General features: G+C 39.5%; 1 protein-coding gene across 4 annotated transcripts in view; it reads right to left on the bottom strand.

Moving 5' to 3' along the window:
• Nucleotides 1–20,225, bottom strand: part of LEPR (leptin receptor) — a 98,966-nt gene that overhangs the window by 37,415 nt on the left and 41,326 nt on the right. For all 4 annotated transcript variants that reach the window (XM_070405295.1, XM_070405298.1, XM_070405297.1 and 1 more), the window contains 3 exons: nucleotides 15,260–15,319; nucleotides 8,445–8,774; nucleotides 6,353–6,476 (listed from right to left, as the gene is read on the bottom strand). In XM_070405295.1, the coding sequence (XP_070261396.1) occupies nucleotides 6,353–6,476; nucleotides 8,445–8,774; nucleotides 15,260–15,299 (494 nt within the window). In that variant the 5' untranslated portion in view covers nucleotides 15,300–15,319. The remainder of the gene's footprint in view (nucleotides 1–6,352; nucleotides 6,477–8,444; nucleotides 8,775–15,259; nucleotides 15,320–20,225) is intronic.

Genomic DNA, 20,225 nt, shown 5'->3' with positions numbered 1-20,225 from the left:
TAGCGCTGCAGTGGAGGCGGGAGAGGCTCCCGCCATCGCCTCTACTCTCACCAGTTGTGAGCCCAGCTTCTGGCTAAGCAACGCTCCCCCTGTGGGAGTGCACTAACCACCAGGGGGCAGCTCCTGCATTGAGCACCTGCCCCCTGGTGGTCAGTGCGCATCATAGCAACTGGTCATTCAGCTGGTTGTTCCGCTATTCAGTCTATTTGCATATTAGGGTTTTATTATATAGGACTAGAGGCCCAGTGCATGAAATTGGTGCATGGGTAAGGTCCCTAGGCCTGGTTGGCTATCAGGGCTGATCAGGTTCCCCGCCTCCCCACTTCCTCCTTCCCTTGCCACCCAGGCATGCCACCATCGCGTGGTTCCCTGTCACCGCCTCCCCACCTCCCCACCTCCTCCTTCCCTAGCTCCCTCAGTGCCCCGCCACTGCCGCTGGTCACTCGCCATGTTCCACATTGCCCCCGGTGGTCAGCACATGTCATAGCGAGCAATGGAACTCCCATTCTTCTAGTGGAACTCCCGAGGGGACACTTTGCATATTAGCCTTTTATATATATAGATTATATTCATATTTTTCTTTATGTCCAGAGCATGTGGAGAATATTAATAATAGGTATCCTTGTCTGTTAATTCTATCATCTCTGTCATTTCTGGGTCTTTTTCTATTGACTGATTTTTATTTTTCTCCTGGTTATAGGTTATATTTTTCTGTTACTTCATATACAGAAAAGTGTATTTCCTGTTCCTTTAGTATTTTTTTACTGGATGCCAGACATTGTGAATATTATACTTACTCTAAAAGAATGGACGATTTTGTTCTGGCAGTCAGTTAAGTTACTTCAGCACTAGTCTAAGCCTTTTAAGCTTTTTTTTAGTTTGGGGGAAGATAGTATAGAGAAGCCTTGAATCTAGGAGTAATCTGGCCCCACTTAAAAGTAGGTTATTATGGGGTTTCTACTGAAAGTCATTGACATCCAACAAGGTCTCTCCAATCTACTTGGTGGAAAATTTAATTATTCTTGGTCCCATGTGACTTCTGGGGATTATTTAGCTTACAGCTCCTGGTAATTGTTCTCTTCTAAGTAGCTTTCCTACCTATCATCATGGCAGACTGGTATCCAGCCCAAGAGTCAAGGGGACCCCCATAATAGTTTCTGTGCGCATCCCTGCTTCAAGTACTTTGCTCCATGAATTCAAGCCCCTTTATATTATCTGAACTTCTATCCCTGTCTTCTTGAATCAGCAATATTTCTGGGCTCTGCTTGAGTTCCCCAGCCCTGTGTCATGTTCAGGTACCCAAAAGGCAGAGCCACTAAACATGGAGGATTACTCCTGAGGTTGAGGGAGTAAGCTTAACACAAGAGGTAAGAGGAGAAAGGGTCAAAGTATGTGATCCTTGAAACTGAGATTATAGAAATAATATGCTTATCATTAATGATAAGGTCTGGAGTATGTCCATGAGAAAGGGTTAATTAGATGGGGTAAAAGAAAAAAAAAGAATAGTGAAAGTAAAACATTCAAGAAATTGAAGATAACCCATGTGGATGTTGAAATCACCAAGAGAGCTGACAGGAGTAATAGTAAAGAGACCAAGTAAACTAGATGTAGTGAAATGGAGTGGCTACTTGATGAAAATGTGTGACCAAGGAAATCCACGTTATAAAAGGGAGTTACAAAAGTCCAAACTCTCTGGATAACCCTTGCTTAGTCATCCACATTGATCTGTCATCATCCCCCAGCTTCCAGACCAAATCACACGCAACGTTTCAAGTCTTCAAATGTCTACATGTACCTACGGGCCTTTGCAAATGCCCTTCACTCTATCTGGCTCATTCTTCTCTGCCCCCTCAGAATACTTGTAGTATGTTTCCACGTGTCCCTGTGATTATTACATGACAGCATTTTCAAACTTTATTATGTCCCTTGTCTTTACTATTAGCTCCAGGGGGGCAAGGGCTCAGTTGAGTTAACATTGTTCCCCACACTCAGCTCAGTGCCTGGTGTACACAGTAGGCAACTCATGAAGGAAGAAGAGGATTTCCATCCTAGGTCTAAGATAAAAGGCCTAAAGCAGTTCCAGAATAGCACATTTCTTTGGTATCTCTCCTTCAGATTCTCTGACAAACATTAATATCTGAGCTCAAACAACGCTTTCCCTTGAGGGACATTTTTATAGGACTTTAAAACTCTTATAAATATTAGGTGTTAGTTCTTTTAAAAAATAATTATTTACACATGGAAGCATTTGAAAGATTTCTCTTGTGAATTTCCTAATGTCCACAGAAGGTGATTTTGATTAAAAACTTTCCTATAGTAACCACCATTATGGATTTTCTCTTCCATGGAGGTCTCGTGTGTTATTCTGGCCATCTCTTCCTCCAGATCTAAAGAGTCTTATTTGAATTACTTAGAGATATATTGCACAAAGATGTGCACAAAAAATAGAAATAAAGGCAGAACTAGTATGTGACAATTGGTAAAATATACATATTCATCAGATTAAACCAAATCAGACAAAGGATAGAAGAATTAATGTGGGAAAAAGAGAGATAGCTTCTCGAATTGAATGCACTTAGGATAGGTTTTCCTGTATTGATATTTTTAGAAACCTGAGTTAAGAATAAAAGCAGGTAAAAAGAATCTGCTAAATTCATCATATGAGCAAGGTTTTAAAAATCTAGTTAACTTATCATAATTTTCTCTTTTGTTGTTGTTTTGTTTTTGTTAATCCTCACCCAATGACATTTTTTCCATTGATTTTCTTGAGAGAGTGGAAGGGAGAGAAGGAGAGAGAGGAAGAAAGAGAGAGAAACATCAATGTGAGAGAAACTACATGAATTAGTTGCCTCACACACACACCCCAACCAGGACCTCAGATCAAGCCTGCAACCCAGGTTTAAAAACTGTCTTTTAAACTTATGTAATGATGTTGATGCTTTTGTCCCTCTTTTTCCTGTTATCAGAGTTTGCATTCTCACAAAGAGTGCTTTGTAGCAGGTATTAATCTGTTTTGTACATAAATGTGTCAACAACTTGATGGTGGCATTTTTGAAATGTAAAACAAAGTGCTTGCAAATTGTAATTTTGCAATTACACTTGTGTACTTTGTGTACTTAAAATAAAAAGTGATCCAAAGTATTTAGGTCACTGTAGGAATGTACTACATTGCAAATGAATTCCTTTCTCTGTGCTAAAGTCTGTTTTACCCAATAAAGCAGGAAATGTTCTGCCCCAAACTTCAGCTATATCTTCATCCCCATAGGCCGTGGTCGGCAAACTGTGGCTGGCGAGCCACATGCGGCTCTTTGGCCCCTTGAGTGTGGCTCTTCCTAAGCCTTAGGAGTACCCTAATTAAGTTAGTAACAATGTACCTATCTAAATAGTTTAAGTTTAAAAAATTTGGCTCTCAAAAGAAATTTCAATCGTTGTACTGTTGATATTTGGCTCTGTTGACTAATGAGTTTGCCGACCACTGACCTAGGGCTTCCTTTATTATCTCAATACTCAGAAGACAAAGTGACCGTTCTTCATTCCTCTACCTGTGCTCTTTTTCTGGAACTTGCCTAGTCAACTACTCACTATCTATCATATACCTCCAATAGGTCCCTTTCTATCAGATCTCCAACTGTTCTCTCCCTGCTGGGTCACTTTCTATAGACTAGAACTAAGCTCATTCTTCCCCATGCTTTAAATGTCCACCCTTAGCCTGGCATTGCCTGTATGCCTCCACCTTCCAACCTTCACAATCTCAGCTAGGCTTCTTGGGCCTCTTGGATTTATAGTCCAGTCATTTCTGTTGTGGACATTTATGTAGGCGCCTGGGCTGTCCAGCGTCGGAGTGGAAAATCCACCATTCTGTAAGGCTCAAACACTGGCAGCGAGGGCACGTCCTCACCCATCAGATACCCCCATTCAGGACACCGGCCCTGATGAGGACTGCACAGAGGAGCAGGGATGGCAGGCGCTTTTAGACTCATCATGGTAGCATCTAGGCACCAGCACGGAGATGTGGAAATTATTAGCACAGAGACGTTCAATGTCAGGGGTGACAGCAAGGACACCCTACCTGGGCTACGCTTGGGATAACCTTAAGAAATAGTTCAACATAAGTTATAAATATTAACCACAGCCTGATAATCAGCACAAAAATGAGGATGATGTCCATTAAGCATATGTTCTTCCTTTTTGATTTACATTAACTGTATTTTTGTATGTAGTACATACAAAATACATATATTAACTAATTTTTTATTTTTATATATTAAGTAATTTCCTCTGAATCGCCTCCTTCCCCTATCATTTTACATAAGGATTCTTTACAATTTAGTATTTAGTTTACAGAATATTCACTTAGGCAAGACTGTGTCTGAATGTAAAGAGAAATTAATATTGCCCAGATATCAGAATTGTAAATGTTGCACAGAAATGGATACAACGACAATTGGCACATAGCGTCTCCCTATTTCAGTGTCTCCTTTTGTTCAAAATGTAGTTGCATCTTAGTAAGTGAAAGCATGAAGCTACAGGGAAGTCGTAGTTCCAGTATGTGTAGAAAGGTATGTGCGGCTGCTATGTAGCCAACGGGGTGAGCTATGCTGGCGAAGCTTTTGTCTCTCATCTTCAAACCCACCCTCTATACTCTGCTTTCCCACGCGGCAGCTGAACCCTGCACAACTCGTGGATGCTGGTTAATCTCTGCCTATAAGGGGTGCTAGGACACTAGAAGGCTGATGGCGGAACAGGGACTTGATCCTTCTTGTTTTGTTTCCTATTCATCACCCCAGCAAAGGCTCTTCACCTGGGTCGCTGCAGGTGATTTCAGTAACCAGGTCTTTTCCCCCCACATTCTCAGAACCAGCCATAACATGCCTCCTCCGAGACCCTTCAATACAGGCGATCCAACATCCCCTCCTCAGACACATGAGTTTCAGCTCTGCAGGGTCCCTCCATCAAGTGCCTGAGGAACCAGTACCAACTCCTCAGAAGTCAGCTCTTCAGGATCCTTCCCCCAAGTTTTGTTTGGTTCTGGCTACCTCCCTTTCCACTCCTTGAAACAGCTCTGGCCAAAGTTTCCATTACTTCCACATTGTCAAGTCAATAGATATTACTCAGACCTTATTATTCCGTTCTGTTATATCTGGCGCAATTGACCTCTCTCTAGTCCCACCTTTAGACAATATTATTTCTTCATCAATAACTTTCGCCTCGCTCAGCCATCGTAACTCAGTGGTTGAGCATCGACCTATGAACCAGGAGGTCATGGTTCGATTCCCAGTCAGGGCACATGCTCGGGTTGCAGGCTCAATCCCCAGTAGGGGGCATGTAGCAGGCAGCCAATCAATGATTCTCTCTCATCATTGATGTTTCTATCTCTGTCTCTCTCTCCCTTCCTCTCTGAAATCAATAAAAATAAAATTTTAAAAATAATAATTTTGCCTCATCAATACATTTCTGAGGGGTAAATTAACAAACATTTCTTAGAAAGCACTTTAGCAATATTGGCTCAACAAATCATTGCAAAGCATTTGTGTGAATATGTCCAGTGAGTTAATTTCTAGAGTGAGGAATGCTGTTAGGCATAGCCAGTGCTGTGAGTGTACATTTAGTAAGTGGTAGAGCCAGGTGGTCCAACTCCAAAATATGTCTTAGAAACCTCTGCACCAGGGATTTTCAAACTTCAGTTCCATCAGAATCACCTAAGGGCTTGGTAAAACCTAGACCGACAGGCCCCACCCTCAGAATTACTGGCTCACTAGTTCAGTTTCTAAGAAACTTCCAGGTAATGCTGACCTGCTTCTCAATACTACCTACTCACATTTTTTTCTTATTAGCTCTTCTTCAGCCCTGAAAACTCAACTCAGCTGGTCTCCTTCCTTAGGCAGCCCTCCCACCTCTTTTCTCTCACCAGCTGTCCTAGACATCCTCACCAAGGCTCCCACACGACTCTTGTGCTCCCACAGCTTCATGTGCGGGCCAGTACACATCAGCAACCACTAAAACTAAAACCCCGTGCCCTTCTGTCCGAACCACTAGCCTGTGAAAAATAAATAGAAAAAAAATTCCCATCCTCCACTCAAATATCTAAGACCCCTAAATTGAGCTCAGACTTTTTTTCAGAATATATGCGCATTCATATCTGCAATGTCTTGCCAACTGAATAAAGAAGAGGAGAAAAGAGAAAAACTAATGGAAAAGAAAGTTTTATAAAAAAGTATATAAGCTGCCACCTAGAAACTTACATAGACACCAAAGGAAATGTATGGATAGGAGAGGTTTCACAATCCATTTCTACACATTTTTTAAAAAAATGTGTCATAGAAATGGACAAATTAATTTAGTTGGTACTTACAGAACATATAAAAGATGGACCTTAAGGTCATAATTCTTGAAAGAATTGTTAAATAATGGCTCTATATAACAGATGAATAATTCCAAGTCCTCTTTCATCCAGCACTGTATGTTCCAGTTTGCACCTGAATTAAAAATAAACTGCTTTAAATCTGAAAAACATTCTGAACAACTCCCTGAAAGAGAAGAGCTAAATTAGATTTACCAGTGTTCTGATACAACTCACATTGCCCATTCTGAGAGAAAACAAAACAAAACAGGCTCTACCTAGTGGTATGTGTTTGCCAAAGTCATTCAGTGCCTTTGGCCTTCAGTTTCCTTTTTGTTTAAAAAAGAATTAAATTCAATTATTGCTTCTTAGACCTTTTTATCCTGAATCACTTACATAGGACAATCCTCAAAACAAAATCCTCACATAGCTCAGATCAGGCTCACTTTCCAAGAGAAAAGAGAACATTAAATATCAAAGTACAAGCAAATGTGGAGCAATATTTATGTGTCTATTTTAGCAATAAAAGCAAAGTGATTCACATTTGAACTATGATGAATGTCTTAAATTCTCGTTATTATAATATTACAGGCTCCAAATATAACTGATGAAAGTTTATTTCACAGCACACTGAAAAACTCAGCTGGTAATGTAAGATAAACTATAGGTGGTTTGTAATTTAGAAAGCAAGAGTAACAAAAAATGGAAATCATGACTATTTAGTAATGATTTCCATTTTTCTTAAACTATCTTAGGGCAACAGTAATATATTTCCCCAAACCTAAAAGATATCTTGAGCCCCACTTGGCAGAATAATCAATGGAAATCCTCAGTAACCACCACTTAAATTAATAATTTTAGTTTTAAAGACTAACTCATTCAGAAGTAACTAGCTATTAGCCTTTATTTATATAGTATATAAAATTAAAATCTACAGCATTGTGGTCATTCCTTTTATGTGAAAAAAATATTAACTTTTGTTTTATCATTTCAAAGCTCATCCTAAGGACCCTGATTTCTTATGTTCATTCTTAATACATTTAATAATCACTAGAAAGGCTAAGTTTCTTTACAAATTTTTTAAAGTGCTTAATTTTAGTGACAGTGCAGTGGAATAAAACATTTATAACAAAATTAAAAAACTATAGATTCAATTGGAGGCACTGCTAACTTATTTTAAAACTCTGATTTTATTGCATATGTATGCTTTATCCTTATTCCTAAACTGATTTCCACAAACTGGAGTGTTTCTTCCATCGAATCAGTGGTGCTCCACCAGGGCCATTTGGTCCTCCATGGGGCATCTGGCAAATCCTGGAGCTATGTTGTGATTGTCACAACTGGAGAGGGAGTGGTACAGGCATCTAGTGGGTAGAAGCCAGAAATACTGCTAAACATCCTACAATGCACAGAACAGCCCCGCCTAACCAAGAATTATCTGGCCCAAAATGTCAATAGTGTAGAAGCTGAGAAATCCTGATTAATCCTACATAGGAATGCTATACATATGTGTGCCTTTATTTTCATCCTGTAGGTCTCTTTATAGTGCCGCATCAAGTGACTCTGCTCTATTAGCTCTTCCAGAAGGCTTAGAAATAATTTTGTTGTTTAGAGCTCCAGATGCAGCATTATTAACTATACTAGCTACATTCAGTATGCATTAACCTCACAAAACAAAAACTCCTTGATTTAAAAGATCTATTGGGTACAGAGCAATTCTTTGTTTGAACAAATATTATTATTCATAATGCTTTAAAATGTAACTAATTTAACAATTGAATATTTTAAATATTTTATCTATTTAATAAGTTAGGTGTGCCTTTTCTATTTTAAAGCACACTAAGAAGACCACAATAAATGTATTTATAGTTTAAAATAAGTTTTTTCATTACATTCTTATCTTATTTTATGGGACATAAAAAAAAATGGGGGCTTATTAGTTTGGTCACATGATGAATCCTAATTCTGTTACTAATACAAAATTATAATACATGTTAAGAATCCCATCCATAAGACATCAATTCCATGCAGTTTTCAGAGAATAAAAACATTTTGTTCAATACAGCTGAATAACAGCTAAATCTTGGAACATTAAAATACTTACCTATTTGTTGAAAAACTAAAGAATTTACTGTTGAAACGAATGCCTTCCCTTCAATGTTGTCTGCTTGTACAGAGCAGTTTTCATTTTCCTCACTCCAAATGCAACAGTGGAAAGTTGTTTTGGATGTTAAGTTAGAATAGTAGGTACCACTTGAATTAAATTTAGCTTCTAAAAGTGGCTCATAATATCCATTCAAATTTGAAGTGTTCTTTGGGATTCCAGCAGGCAAGAGAAAGTCGTAAGTTGTGTTTGGTGGCATGCAAAACAGCTTAAATCTCCAAGGAGTACTGGGATATGCCAAGTTAAATGCCGTTATCACATAAATAAATTCTGTTTGGACATTAAAAACACACATAAAAAAAATTTTGACTAAGACATAAATAGGAAGTATCTAAGATTAAACCATGCAGTGCTCAACAGTCATTATTTAACTTTCCAAGTGCTCAAATCAGTGCCTAATACATAGCTCTGTATGTCTATTGTATAATGTGTTATACTTGGGAGGTACATTTATTTATAGAGACAACTTCACTCTCTAGCACCCCTTTTTGGAAATTCATGCTTCTACTTTCTCATTAGGATAATTTATATTTTAATGAAAAGAAAGTATAACTAAATATTTCAATTTCCATTTCTAAAAATGAATATTCTAATGAACTCCAGCATAGATAAATATCTGAATGGACAATTACATAAACAAATATTGAAGTGTTGTTTTAATATTTCTTTTTTAAAGTATGTTTTTATTGATTTCAGAGAAAAAAAGGGAGACAGAAAAACAGACAGAAACATCAATAATGAGAGAGAATCACTGACTGGCTACCTCCTGCACGCCCCCTATTGGGGATCAAAACCCGCAACCCAGGCACATGCCCTGACAGGGAATCAAACCATGACCTCCTGGTTCATAAGTGGATGCTCAACCTCTGAACAGCGCGGACCAGGCTGTTTTAATATTTCTTAAAAAGAATAACACCAAAATGTTAACAGTACTTTCACTGAATTCTTTTATAAAGGGTTTGTCTTCAACATCAGGATACTTGGATGAGCTGATCCTTCCCATAATCCTCCAGATACATGACGTCATATGAGACATACCCTTAATGTACTCTCCAAGTATGGGTGCACAATGACAAGACTTCTTACAGGAATCTTCCATTTCTGATTAAAGACAATTATCACTTTTAAGATACATCAAAGTTAAGCACAATTATAAAAAATCCTGTACCAAAAATAATCCTCAAAAGTGATACTTGTTTTTAAATAATGAATTGTTTGAAAATAAAATATCAACTTTCTATAATTATTTCTTTTACAAACTACCTAAATCCAATTGCTGTGTTACTTCATGTACAGATTAATGCAGAATGAGAATTCTGCGAATTCTGCATGGATTTATATGGAATAAATATTTTGAAAAATTAGGGTAAAATGTAAGAAAATAGAAATTTCTAAAAATCAATTCACAATTATTTTAAATTATAAAAATAAGACATAAAAATATCCAAATAATACATAAATAGTGACTGTTAACAGCTTAGTTTCTAAATCTTTCTATAAATATAAATTAATATAAATATGTATCAAATGCAAAAATTAAAGCAAAAATGATTAGCATGACTAACATTATTTTGCCCGGTGTTAATAAATAGCTACCGTAACATCACTGAAAGTGGATCCTCATTGCAACGGTGTTCCTTTGTACTTCAATATTTCTAACACATTTCTAAAATTATAATATCTCAATGAAAAGAGAATAACTTATTTCTTTGGTGTTACAAAACCCATGAATATGTAATGGTATTAATTAAAAGCATTATATTTTCTAGCTGTACATGGAGGATTCAGTTGGCTGAACTGAAGTTAGCCTAAATTCCTCAAAAAAGTATTTGAAATTTGAAATGTAATAATGAATGTCATAGACATAGCAACTATTGAATCAGTTCAATTAAAAGATCATTCTGTGTGCATGCTTCCTTTGAAAATGATATTTCTTTCCCTCCAAATGAACCCTAAACCTGCTAGGAGTCCAGAGCTTGCATTTCAAAGCACATGTTATCATGGTAACAATATCCCAGGAACTTTTCTGACTCACAGAACTTGATCACTGCAAACTTTTGGGAAAGTTAATATGAAACATTTGAATGGAACCTAACAAGATGAGGTGGAGACGATGAGAAAATTATATAAAAAAGAATGAGTGTGTATTGCTTTTTTATAGTCTTTTGTGACATGGTTTGTTCTGAAATCTGTAGCAGTGGCATTATCCTGAGTATTTTCTGTAAATATATAGATGGCTACAATGAGAAAGAATAGTATGTACAACAAAGAAGTAAAGAAGCGAATAAGAGCACCTTTAGATTGGGATGGCCAAGTAGATGCTCAGAACTAGTTGACACACAGGTAATGATTGCCAGATAAGATGGGTTTTGTAGATGATAGCTTGACTTTAATTTTAAAAACTAAGAAATTAACCTAAATTAGAAGAGGTTTTGTTTTTTTTTACATCAGAATAAAACTAGAATGCAGTGAGAAGCAAGAGAAAATAGTATACTCAAAAGTCACTGGCAATGTGTGACTAATCTCAAACAGAAGCCTGCTGTGATTCAGGGCAGTTAAAAATCACAAGATAGTAAAAAACACCTGTAAGCTTTCTCGTGAGGATATTCCTGCAATGGATAGGAGAAAGACTAGTATACATTTAATTTCTGAAGGCATTCTTCTGGAGGTATTCAAGATGGAAATTTCTAAGGTACATACCATCCCTTGATAATATCCCTTTATAATATGATATTTGTTACTGTTTATCAGTTATAATTCAAAATAGAATTTCAAATGGTATCTCTATTCCATTTAAGAACAAACCCATCACTTTGTGTCATAGTCTTTTATTTTAAAGATTATCATCACATAAACTGCTCCTTCATTTAGAGAATTAAAGTTTTGACTGTCATCTGATATATATATATATATATATATATATATATATATACACTTATGTGTATATGTACTTATGTGTATATATACTTATGTGTGTGTATATATATATATATATATATATATGTACACACACACACACACACACGCACACACATACACACTAGAGGCCTTGTGCATAAAATTCATGCACAGGTAGGTCACTAGGCTGGCTGGTGATCAGGGCCGATCTGTGGACTGACCAGCGGGGCAATTGGGGGACCCCAGCTGGCACCTGCCTTGGCCAGCCTGGTGCCGCCCACTCATCGGCCTCGCCCCCCACCACCGCCCCTGCTGGTCACCTCCCTCTACAGGGTGACTGGCAGGTCGATCGGGGGGCCCCTGCTGGCACCCACCTTGGCTGGCCTGGTGCCGCCTGCTCCCTGGCCCCGTTGCCACCGACGGTCGCCTCCCTCTGTGGGGAGACCAGTGGGGTGATCGGGGGGTCCCCACTCACACCTGCCTTGACTAGCCTGGGGCCTGCAGGCTGGAGGCAGCTCCTGCATTGAGCATCTGTCCCCTGGTGGTCAGTGCGCATCATAGCGATCGGTCGTTCTGCCATTCGGTCAATTTGCATATTAGATTTTTATTCTATAGGACATATATATGTGTGTATACATATGGATACTCATATGTGTATATAAATTTTCTGTGCTATAAAAAAACAAAGTTAAAAAGCAAATGATGGGCAAGGAGAAAAATTGCAAAGCATAATAAAGTGTTTGGGCTATAATAATTAATGTTATGAGTCAATTTGTTGAGGCCTACAAGGGACTCAGACATTTAGTCAAACATTATTCTAGGTGTGTCTAGGTGTTTCTGGATTAATTTAACACTTGAATCAGTAGACTGAGTAAAGCAGATTGGCCTACCTATGTGGGTGGGCCTCCTCCAATAAGTTAGAGACTTGACAAGAACAAAATGGCTGAGTTAAAAGTAACTCTTGCCCTGGCCAGTGTGGTTCAGTTGGTTGGGCATCATCCCATGCACCAAAGGATTGCTGGTTCAATTCCTGGTCAGGGCACATGCCCAGGTTGCAGGCTTGATCCCCAGCAGGGGGTGTGCAGGAGGCAGCCAATCAATGTTTCACTCTCACATCGATGTTTCTCTTTCTCTCTTTCCCACTCCCTTCCTCTCTGAAATCAACATATATATATATATATATATATATATATATATATATATAATGTGCACACTATTCAAAATAAACATCCCTCTTTAGGAATTAATCTACAAAAATATTCTCCAGCCCCAACCGGTTTGGCTCAGTGGATAGAGCGTCGGCCTGCGGACTCACGGATCCCAGGTTCGATTCCGGTCAAGGGCATGTACCTTGGTTGCAGGCACATCCCCAGTAGTGGGTGTGCAGGAGGCAGCTGGTCTATGTTTCTCTCTCATCGATGTTTCTAACTTCTCTATCCCTCTCCCTTCCTCTCTGTAAAAGATCAATAAAAATATATGTTTTTAAAAAATATATTCTCCCAAACATACGAAGATATATGTATATACATTTCAATGCAGCTTTATTTTTTACAGAAAATAAATTTATATTAATGGGGAATTGGTCAAATAAATTAATAATTTAAGGTAGATACATACAGTTCATTGTCATGCTATCATTAAACAAATAATTACATTAGTAAATACCAAAAAAAGCATGATAAATTGAAAAGCTGTTAAGTAGGAAAAAAAAAAAAAAAAACAGAACAGCCCCGCCAATGTGGCTCAGTGGTTGAGCATCAACCTATGAACCAGGAGGTCATGATTCAACTCCTAATCAGGGAATATGCCTGGGTTTCAGGCTTGATCCCCAGTAGGGGGCATGCAGGAGACAGCCAATCAATGATTCTCTCTCATCATTGGTCTCTCTCTCTCTCTCTCTGAAATCAATAAAAATGTAGTTTGAAAAAACAAATACAGAACAGTATATATAGACCAATTCTATTTTTGCAACTATAAATATGAAGTGTGTGTGTGTGTGTGTGTGTGTGTGTGTTATAAATCAGGTTCTTTCCAAAAGTTTGGGAATAGTGTTCATTTCGTACTATGTGCAAAGGGATAAAAGGTTTTCATTTTCACACTTATACTTTCATTAAGTGAGCATGAGCATGAGAATTCCTACCTGGAAACAAAAAATTCTGTTAGCAAATATAGGAAACAGTATCTCCAAGAGCAAAATCTCTACCTTACATGTGGACAAATGGGGCCCAGCCAGTGTGGCTCAGTTGGCTGAGCGTTGTCCCATACACCAAGAGGTCTTTGGTTCGATTCTGGTCAGAACATATGCCCGGGTTGTGGACTCAATCCCCAGGAGGGGCATGCAGGAGGAAACCAATCAATGATTCTCTCTCATTGATGTTTCTATCCTCTTTTCCTCTCCCTTCCTCTCTCTCTAAAATCAATAAAAATATTTATTTTTTAAAAAAATAGTTCAAATTGGTTTTTACAGAATAGTCATCCTATACAATAAAAGCCTAATATGCTAAGTGTCTGGTCATCCAGTTGTCTGTTCAACCAATCAAAGCGTAATATGCTAATGATATGCTAAGGCCGCTCAACCTTTCGCTATGGTGCACGGACCACCAAGGCGCAGACAGTCGACCAGTCGACCAGTCGCTATGATGTGCACTGACCACCAGGGGGCAGATCCTCTGACTGGTAGGTTAGCTTGCTGCTGGGGTCTGGCCTATCGGGACGGAGCAAGACAGGCTGGACATGCCCTGGAGCCCGCCCACAGTCCCTCCCCGGCTGGCCAACCACCTGCGTCCCTCCCTGGCCTCAATTGTGCACCGGTGGGGTCCCTTGGCCTGGCCTGCACCCTCTTGCAATCCAGGACACCTCAGGGGATGTCAGATAGCCGGTTTCAGCCCGATCCCACAGGCCAGGTCAAGGGACCCCACTGGTGCACGAATTCGTGCACAGGGCCTCTAGTGGAGATATAAAGTACAACATAGGGAATCTATATATATAAAACCCTAATATACAAACAGACCAAACAGCGGAACAACGAAACAACTGAACAACTGGTCGCTATGATGTGCGCTGACCACCAGGGGTCACGCATGGAACATGGCAGATGTCGGCTGCGGTGGGATGGTGGAACAGGTGAGTGGGTCGCTGTCATCGGGGCGAACCTCTGGTGGTTACTGAAAATTCTTTGCTCTCGTGTGCCACGGTCCCGCCCAGTGCTTACACCTGCTGCCGGTGCCAGCCCCACTCGCACCACTGCCGTCACCGGAGCTGCCACTTGCACCCACTGCTGGCACCCACCACCAGTCCAGATTGCTCAGCACCGTCAGTGGGTGTGAGCAGCGGCTGCTGGCCCCCATCACCCATCAGGGCTTCTCCACCTCCCCCTGCTCTTGAGGGGTGATCAGGGCAGCAGCAGCCACTCACACCCACTGCTGGTGCTGGCTCCAATAGCGCCATGCTGTCAGCAGGTGCGAGCGGGGCCAGGGCCAGCACAGTCAGCACGTGGGAGCTGCGGCAGTGGGAGCAGGGCTGCCAGCAGACAGGGGACTGTGGGCCGCAGCAGGAGTGGCCAGGCGGGGGCATGGAAGATGGGCCGAGACCCTCCCCTGTGCCCACCACAGTCTCGCGGCCCACAGTTCCTTTCAAGGTGCACGAATTTGTGCACTGGGTCCCTAGTATAGTCATTAATATTCTAATAACTATGTATGGTGTCAGATAGGTGAAAGATTTATCAGAATAATCACTTAGTAAGTTAGGTAATGTCTAATCACTGGGGTATACACCTGAAACTAATATAATAATGTATTTCAACTGTAATTGAAAAATAAAAATGATTTTTAAGTGGGAGGAAAAGACAAATAACTTACCCCACTGTAACAAAGCCATACAAAATTTTTGACAAGTCATCTTACTTCAGAGAAGAACACCTGAAAAACAGTAAATCTTTATATTTTAATCATCAATAATACTCTGAATCAATATCAGGGACAACTGTATTATAGATTTATTCCTGTGCACATGCTGTCTTACATAGTTAAAATAAGCCACATATTCATATATGACATAATCAATTGGTTGCCCGCCTCACTGCTCTGACCAAGGTGGGGAATGGAGCCTGCAACTGAGGTATGTGCCCTTGACCAGAATTGAATCTGGAACCCTTCCATCTGTGGGCTAATGTTCTAGCCACTGAGCCAAACCAGCCAGGGCCAATTTTTTTTTTTATCCTAAAATTGGGGATTCAGTTCACCACATGCAAGTTAATCTGAGGTGAAAAGCCCTGGGTTAGGTGTCAGGAGTCTTGGGTGTCAATCTAGGCTCTTTTACAAATCAGCTATAGAACCTGGGACTTCAACACTCTAGACCTCAGGTTCCTCATCTACAAATCAGATGGATGATCTCTCTTGTCACTCTCTGAGCTTCCCATAATCCTGGGTGATTTTATTTGAAAACAGAAATCACATCTTTACCACAAATAACATTATAAAATATTAAATGAGATACATGCCTCATGAGTCATATCTGAGAATTGGTACCATGTGATGAGTAAACGGAAAGACATGTTTGTTTAGTTTACAACTTAATAACTCTTGGGAAGAAAATAGATGTATATAAACATTTTGTAGTCTGGTAAATTTGTTTTTCAGACTATTTGTTTTTCATAAGAATTTGAGTTCTTTATACACTGACATCACAATATTTATTTAGGATTTCTAAAAAAGGGTTGTTTGAAATCCTCATTATTTAATCCTATGAAATGTGTGCAAATTCTTCCCAGTTTTTTTTTTTTTATTCTACCTGTTTTTGACACGAAATTTTCTCATAAAATAAACCCAAGGGCAAGTTTCATAATCAGAATGTATCATAGATAAACATATCCCTAGGCTAAATGTTTCAAATGAACTGACTAGTGACTAGTCATTCAGTCCAACAATTAATTTGATTCACTTTTAACTCAACTGAATATTATCTTCTGAATTAAGTGACAAAGTAGATCAGTTGTTTTTCCTTACATAAGCCAGCCATTCTTTTATTTAATGTTCCATGAAAAACACAAACTATTCTTATGGTTTGAAATCTTACAGACAGGTTTTGCTCTTATATAACAAAGAAACAATCACGGGTATGAAAAAGACACAGAGGGTGAAAGGTGGTACATTCAACAGACTCAAAGAGAGAAAAAAATTATATGTACCAAAAATTGTACCAGAAAGGAATATAAGAAGGTTTATAAAAATAAAAATAACACAGGAAAAAAATTGATACAAATTTTTAAACATGAGAGAAAAATCAAGCAAAGGGGAAACTAATGGTAAAATGACCAAAATAAATCTAATATACAAAATGCCATTAATTGGAATTCACTTCCTAAGGATGACCTATTAATTTGCTTTAAGCTTTCTTATGGTTAAATTTCTCAACTGAAAATTCAAAGTACTTAAAATAAAATGAAAGCAACAGCTTAGGGAAATGTACAATAATCCTAACACTGAGAACAGAAAACAATTTTGCCTAACTTTAAGTAACAGGTAACATTCTAACAGTGGCAGACTTTCATGGTAATTTCAAAATTCAATAATTTCTCACCACCTCCATTACCAGTACCCCATTCTAAGCTACCATTATCTCTTCCCTGGAAGATCGAAGAACCTCTTAATTGGTCTCCCTGCTGCTTGCTTCCCTTGCTCCCCAATTCAATATATTCTCCATGCAACAGCCAGAGTGGTCTTGTTAACACATAGGTCAGATCATGTCTCTCTTTCCCAAAGCACTGCAGTACCACCCTTTTCACTCAGAGTAAATGTCCGAGTCCCAAACAGAACTACAAGGTCCTAGATCTCACTGACCTCATCAACCACTGTCTCCTCTTTGCTCAAGTCGCCTTCTCTGAGGAGCCTTCCCTGACCAACCTACTAAAATTTCAACACCTTCCCCACCCCAATATGTCATATCTGCTGTTCTGCTTAATTTTTTCTCCTTATTACTTAACTAGTGGCCCATTAAAAGGGAATTAATTAGAGGAAATCCTATCTAATAAAGAGAAAATATGCTAATTGACCCTCACACCACCACAAAGATGGCAGCACCCACAGCAAATAAGGAGGGAATATGCTAATTGACTGTCACACCCTCAAAGATGGCAGCACCCACAGCCACAAGATGGCGGCTCCCAGTCCCCTCAGCCCCACTGGGGCGGCAGGTGCACAGCAAGGCCGGGCCCACCCCCAGACGGGCCTGGCCACTCTGTGCACCTGCCTCTGGAGTCCCCCAGTCCCCTCAGCCCCCCAGCTGCCCAGAGCCGACCCGAGGCTCAGGTAACCGGGGCCAGCCTAGGCTTGCTCTGCCGGCAGTGGCAGCAGCAGAGGTGTGATGGGGGCATCGCCTTCCCCTGATCGCCAGGTCACCTCCCACCACTGAGGGCTCCCAGACTGTGAGAGGGGGCAGGGCGGGCTGAGGGATCCCCCTTCCAGTGCATGAATTTTCATGAACCAGGTCTCTAGTATTTTAATATTGCTATTTGCCCTTTCTCTATAATAGAAGTGTCAGAGATGAAAGAAATTAGTAAAATGTACATGAAAATCTCCCTCCTGTCAGAGTCTGGGGCGCACCGTGGGACCCAGAGTCAAGTCCCCGCCCACCCATGTGCACCTCGAAATCGCGCGAGACCCAGACCCGGCCGGGCCCACCACCGTCAAGCCCTGCATGGCGGGGGGCGCAGCCTCAGGTCCCCTGTCAAGCCCCGCTGGGCGGAGGGCATGGCCTCAGGTCACCTGGCCCTGGCACAAGGGCACGAGGGTGCTAGGGCATGATGACCATTTGCATATTAGCTCTTTATTATATAGGATAGTAATGTGAATATGATTTTTCTTGTTTATTGTCTAACCCTCTCCAATAGGATGTAAACTCCAAAAGACCAACTGATTTTTCTTTTACTATTTCCTTTTCATCATTATATCCTTCATACATAGAAGCTGACTCTATAGCAAGTGCTCAATATCTTTTAACTGAATGAATGAGTGAATTAGTGAATGGCAAGATGTAACTCTTCCCAGAATTATTCTCCAAAGTAAGCTGGTGGCATCACACCAGCTGCAGCTCTTTCAATTGTTTCTTGATAGTGGAACTCTCAACTTCTGACCTGATGTTCTGGCATCCAGAGAGCAACGTCACCATTGGATTCATAGGTGTTTCCTCTTGCTCCAAAGAAAGTTGCTGTACACATCATCACCTTAGAAATACCATAGAGGTGCCTGCCCAGAGCAGGAGGAGTGAATCCTGAGCCCCAGCCCAGGCCTCAGCTGGCCCAAGTAAGCCCTGACATATAGTTCTTCATGATATTTTCTTATAATCCTTTGTATTTCTATGGTGTCAGTTATTCTCCTTCCTTTCTGATTTTATTTGAGTTATTTCCCTTTTTTTCCCCTTGACTATGGTTAAAGGTTGTCAATCTTGTTTATCTTTTAAAGAACTCACTCTTTGTTTTGCTAATCTTTTGTACTTTTTTTTTTAGTCTCTATGTAATTTATTTCTGCTCTAATCTTTATTATTTCCTCCTATTACTTTAGGTTTTGTTTATTGTTATTTTTCTAGTTCCATTTAGGTGTAAGGTTAGATTGTTTATTTCAGATTTTCCTTGTTTCTTCAGGTAGGCCTACATTGCTATGAATTTCCCTCAGAGGACTGCTTTTGCTGTGTCCCATAGATTTGGGATTGTTGTGTGTTCATTTCCATTTTTCTCAAGATAACTTTTGATTTCTTCCTTGATTTCAATTGTGGACCCATTTATTGTTTAGTAATGTTATTCAGCCCCCATGTGTCTGTGTTTTTTCAGTTTTGTTTTCTTGTGACAGATTTATAGTTTTATACCATTGTCATCAAGGAAGATACTTGATATGATTTAATCTTATTGAATGTATTAAGACTTGATTTTTGTTCTAACATGTGGTTTATCCTAAAGAATGTTCCATGTACACTTGAAAAGAATGTATATTCTACTGCTTTGGGGTACATTGCTCTGAAGATAGCAATTAAATTCATCTGGTCTCGTGTGTCATTTGAGGTCACTGTTTCCTTATTGATTTTTTGTCTTAAAGATCTAGCCATTGATGAAAATGGTGTGTTAAAATCCCCTACTAAGACTGTATTATTGTCGGAGCTCCAGTGGTGCAATCGGTTAGCGCGCGGTACTTATAAGACTGTATTATTGTCAATCTCCACCTTTATGTTCTCCAAGATTTGCTTTATATATTTAGGTGCTCCTATGTTGGGTGCATATAGTTTACAAGGGTTATATCCTCTTGTTGGATTGATCCCTTTTGCATTATGTAATGTCCTTCTTTGTCTCCTGATATGGCCTTTATTTTGAAGTCTATTTTGTCTGATATAAGTATTGCTACCCCAGCTTTTTATTCATTCCCTTTTGTATAAAATATATTTGTCCATCCTGGCTGGCATGGCTCAGTGGTTGAGCATTGACCTATGAACCAGGAAGTCACAGTTCAATTCCCAGTCAGGGCACATGACCAAGTTGAGGGCTTGATCCCCAGTGTGAGGCATGCAGGAGGCAGTTGATCAATGATTCTCTCTCATCATTGATGTTTCTATCTCTCTCTCCCTTCACCTCTGAAATCAATAAAAATATATTTTTTTAAAAAACATATATATTCATCTATCCCTTTAAATCTGTGTATATCTTTCATTCTGAGCTGGGTCTCTTATAGACAGCATATATATGGGTCATATTTTCTTATCTATTCAGCTACCCATTCTTTTCACTGGAGCACTTAATCCATTTACATTTAAAGTAAATATTAATAGGTACTAATTTATTAC

This window comes from Myotis yumanensis, unplaced genomic scaffold (genome assembly GCF_028538775.1).
Source record: "Myotis yumanensis isolate MYYU_CA2020_CCGP unplaced genomic scaffold, mMyoYum1.0.hap1 SCAF_2, whole genome shotgun sequence".
NCBI classification, from domain to species: domain Eukaryota; kingdom Metazoa; phylum Chordata; class Mammalia; order Chiroptera; family Vespertilionidae; genus Myotis; species Myotis yumanensis.
The sequence above is the reverse complement of the archived record's forward strand: the minus strand, read 5'-3'. Positions and strand labels throughout refer to the sequence as shown.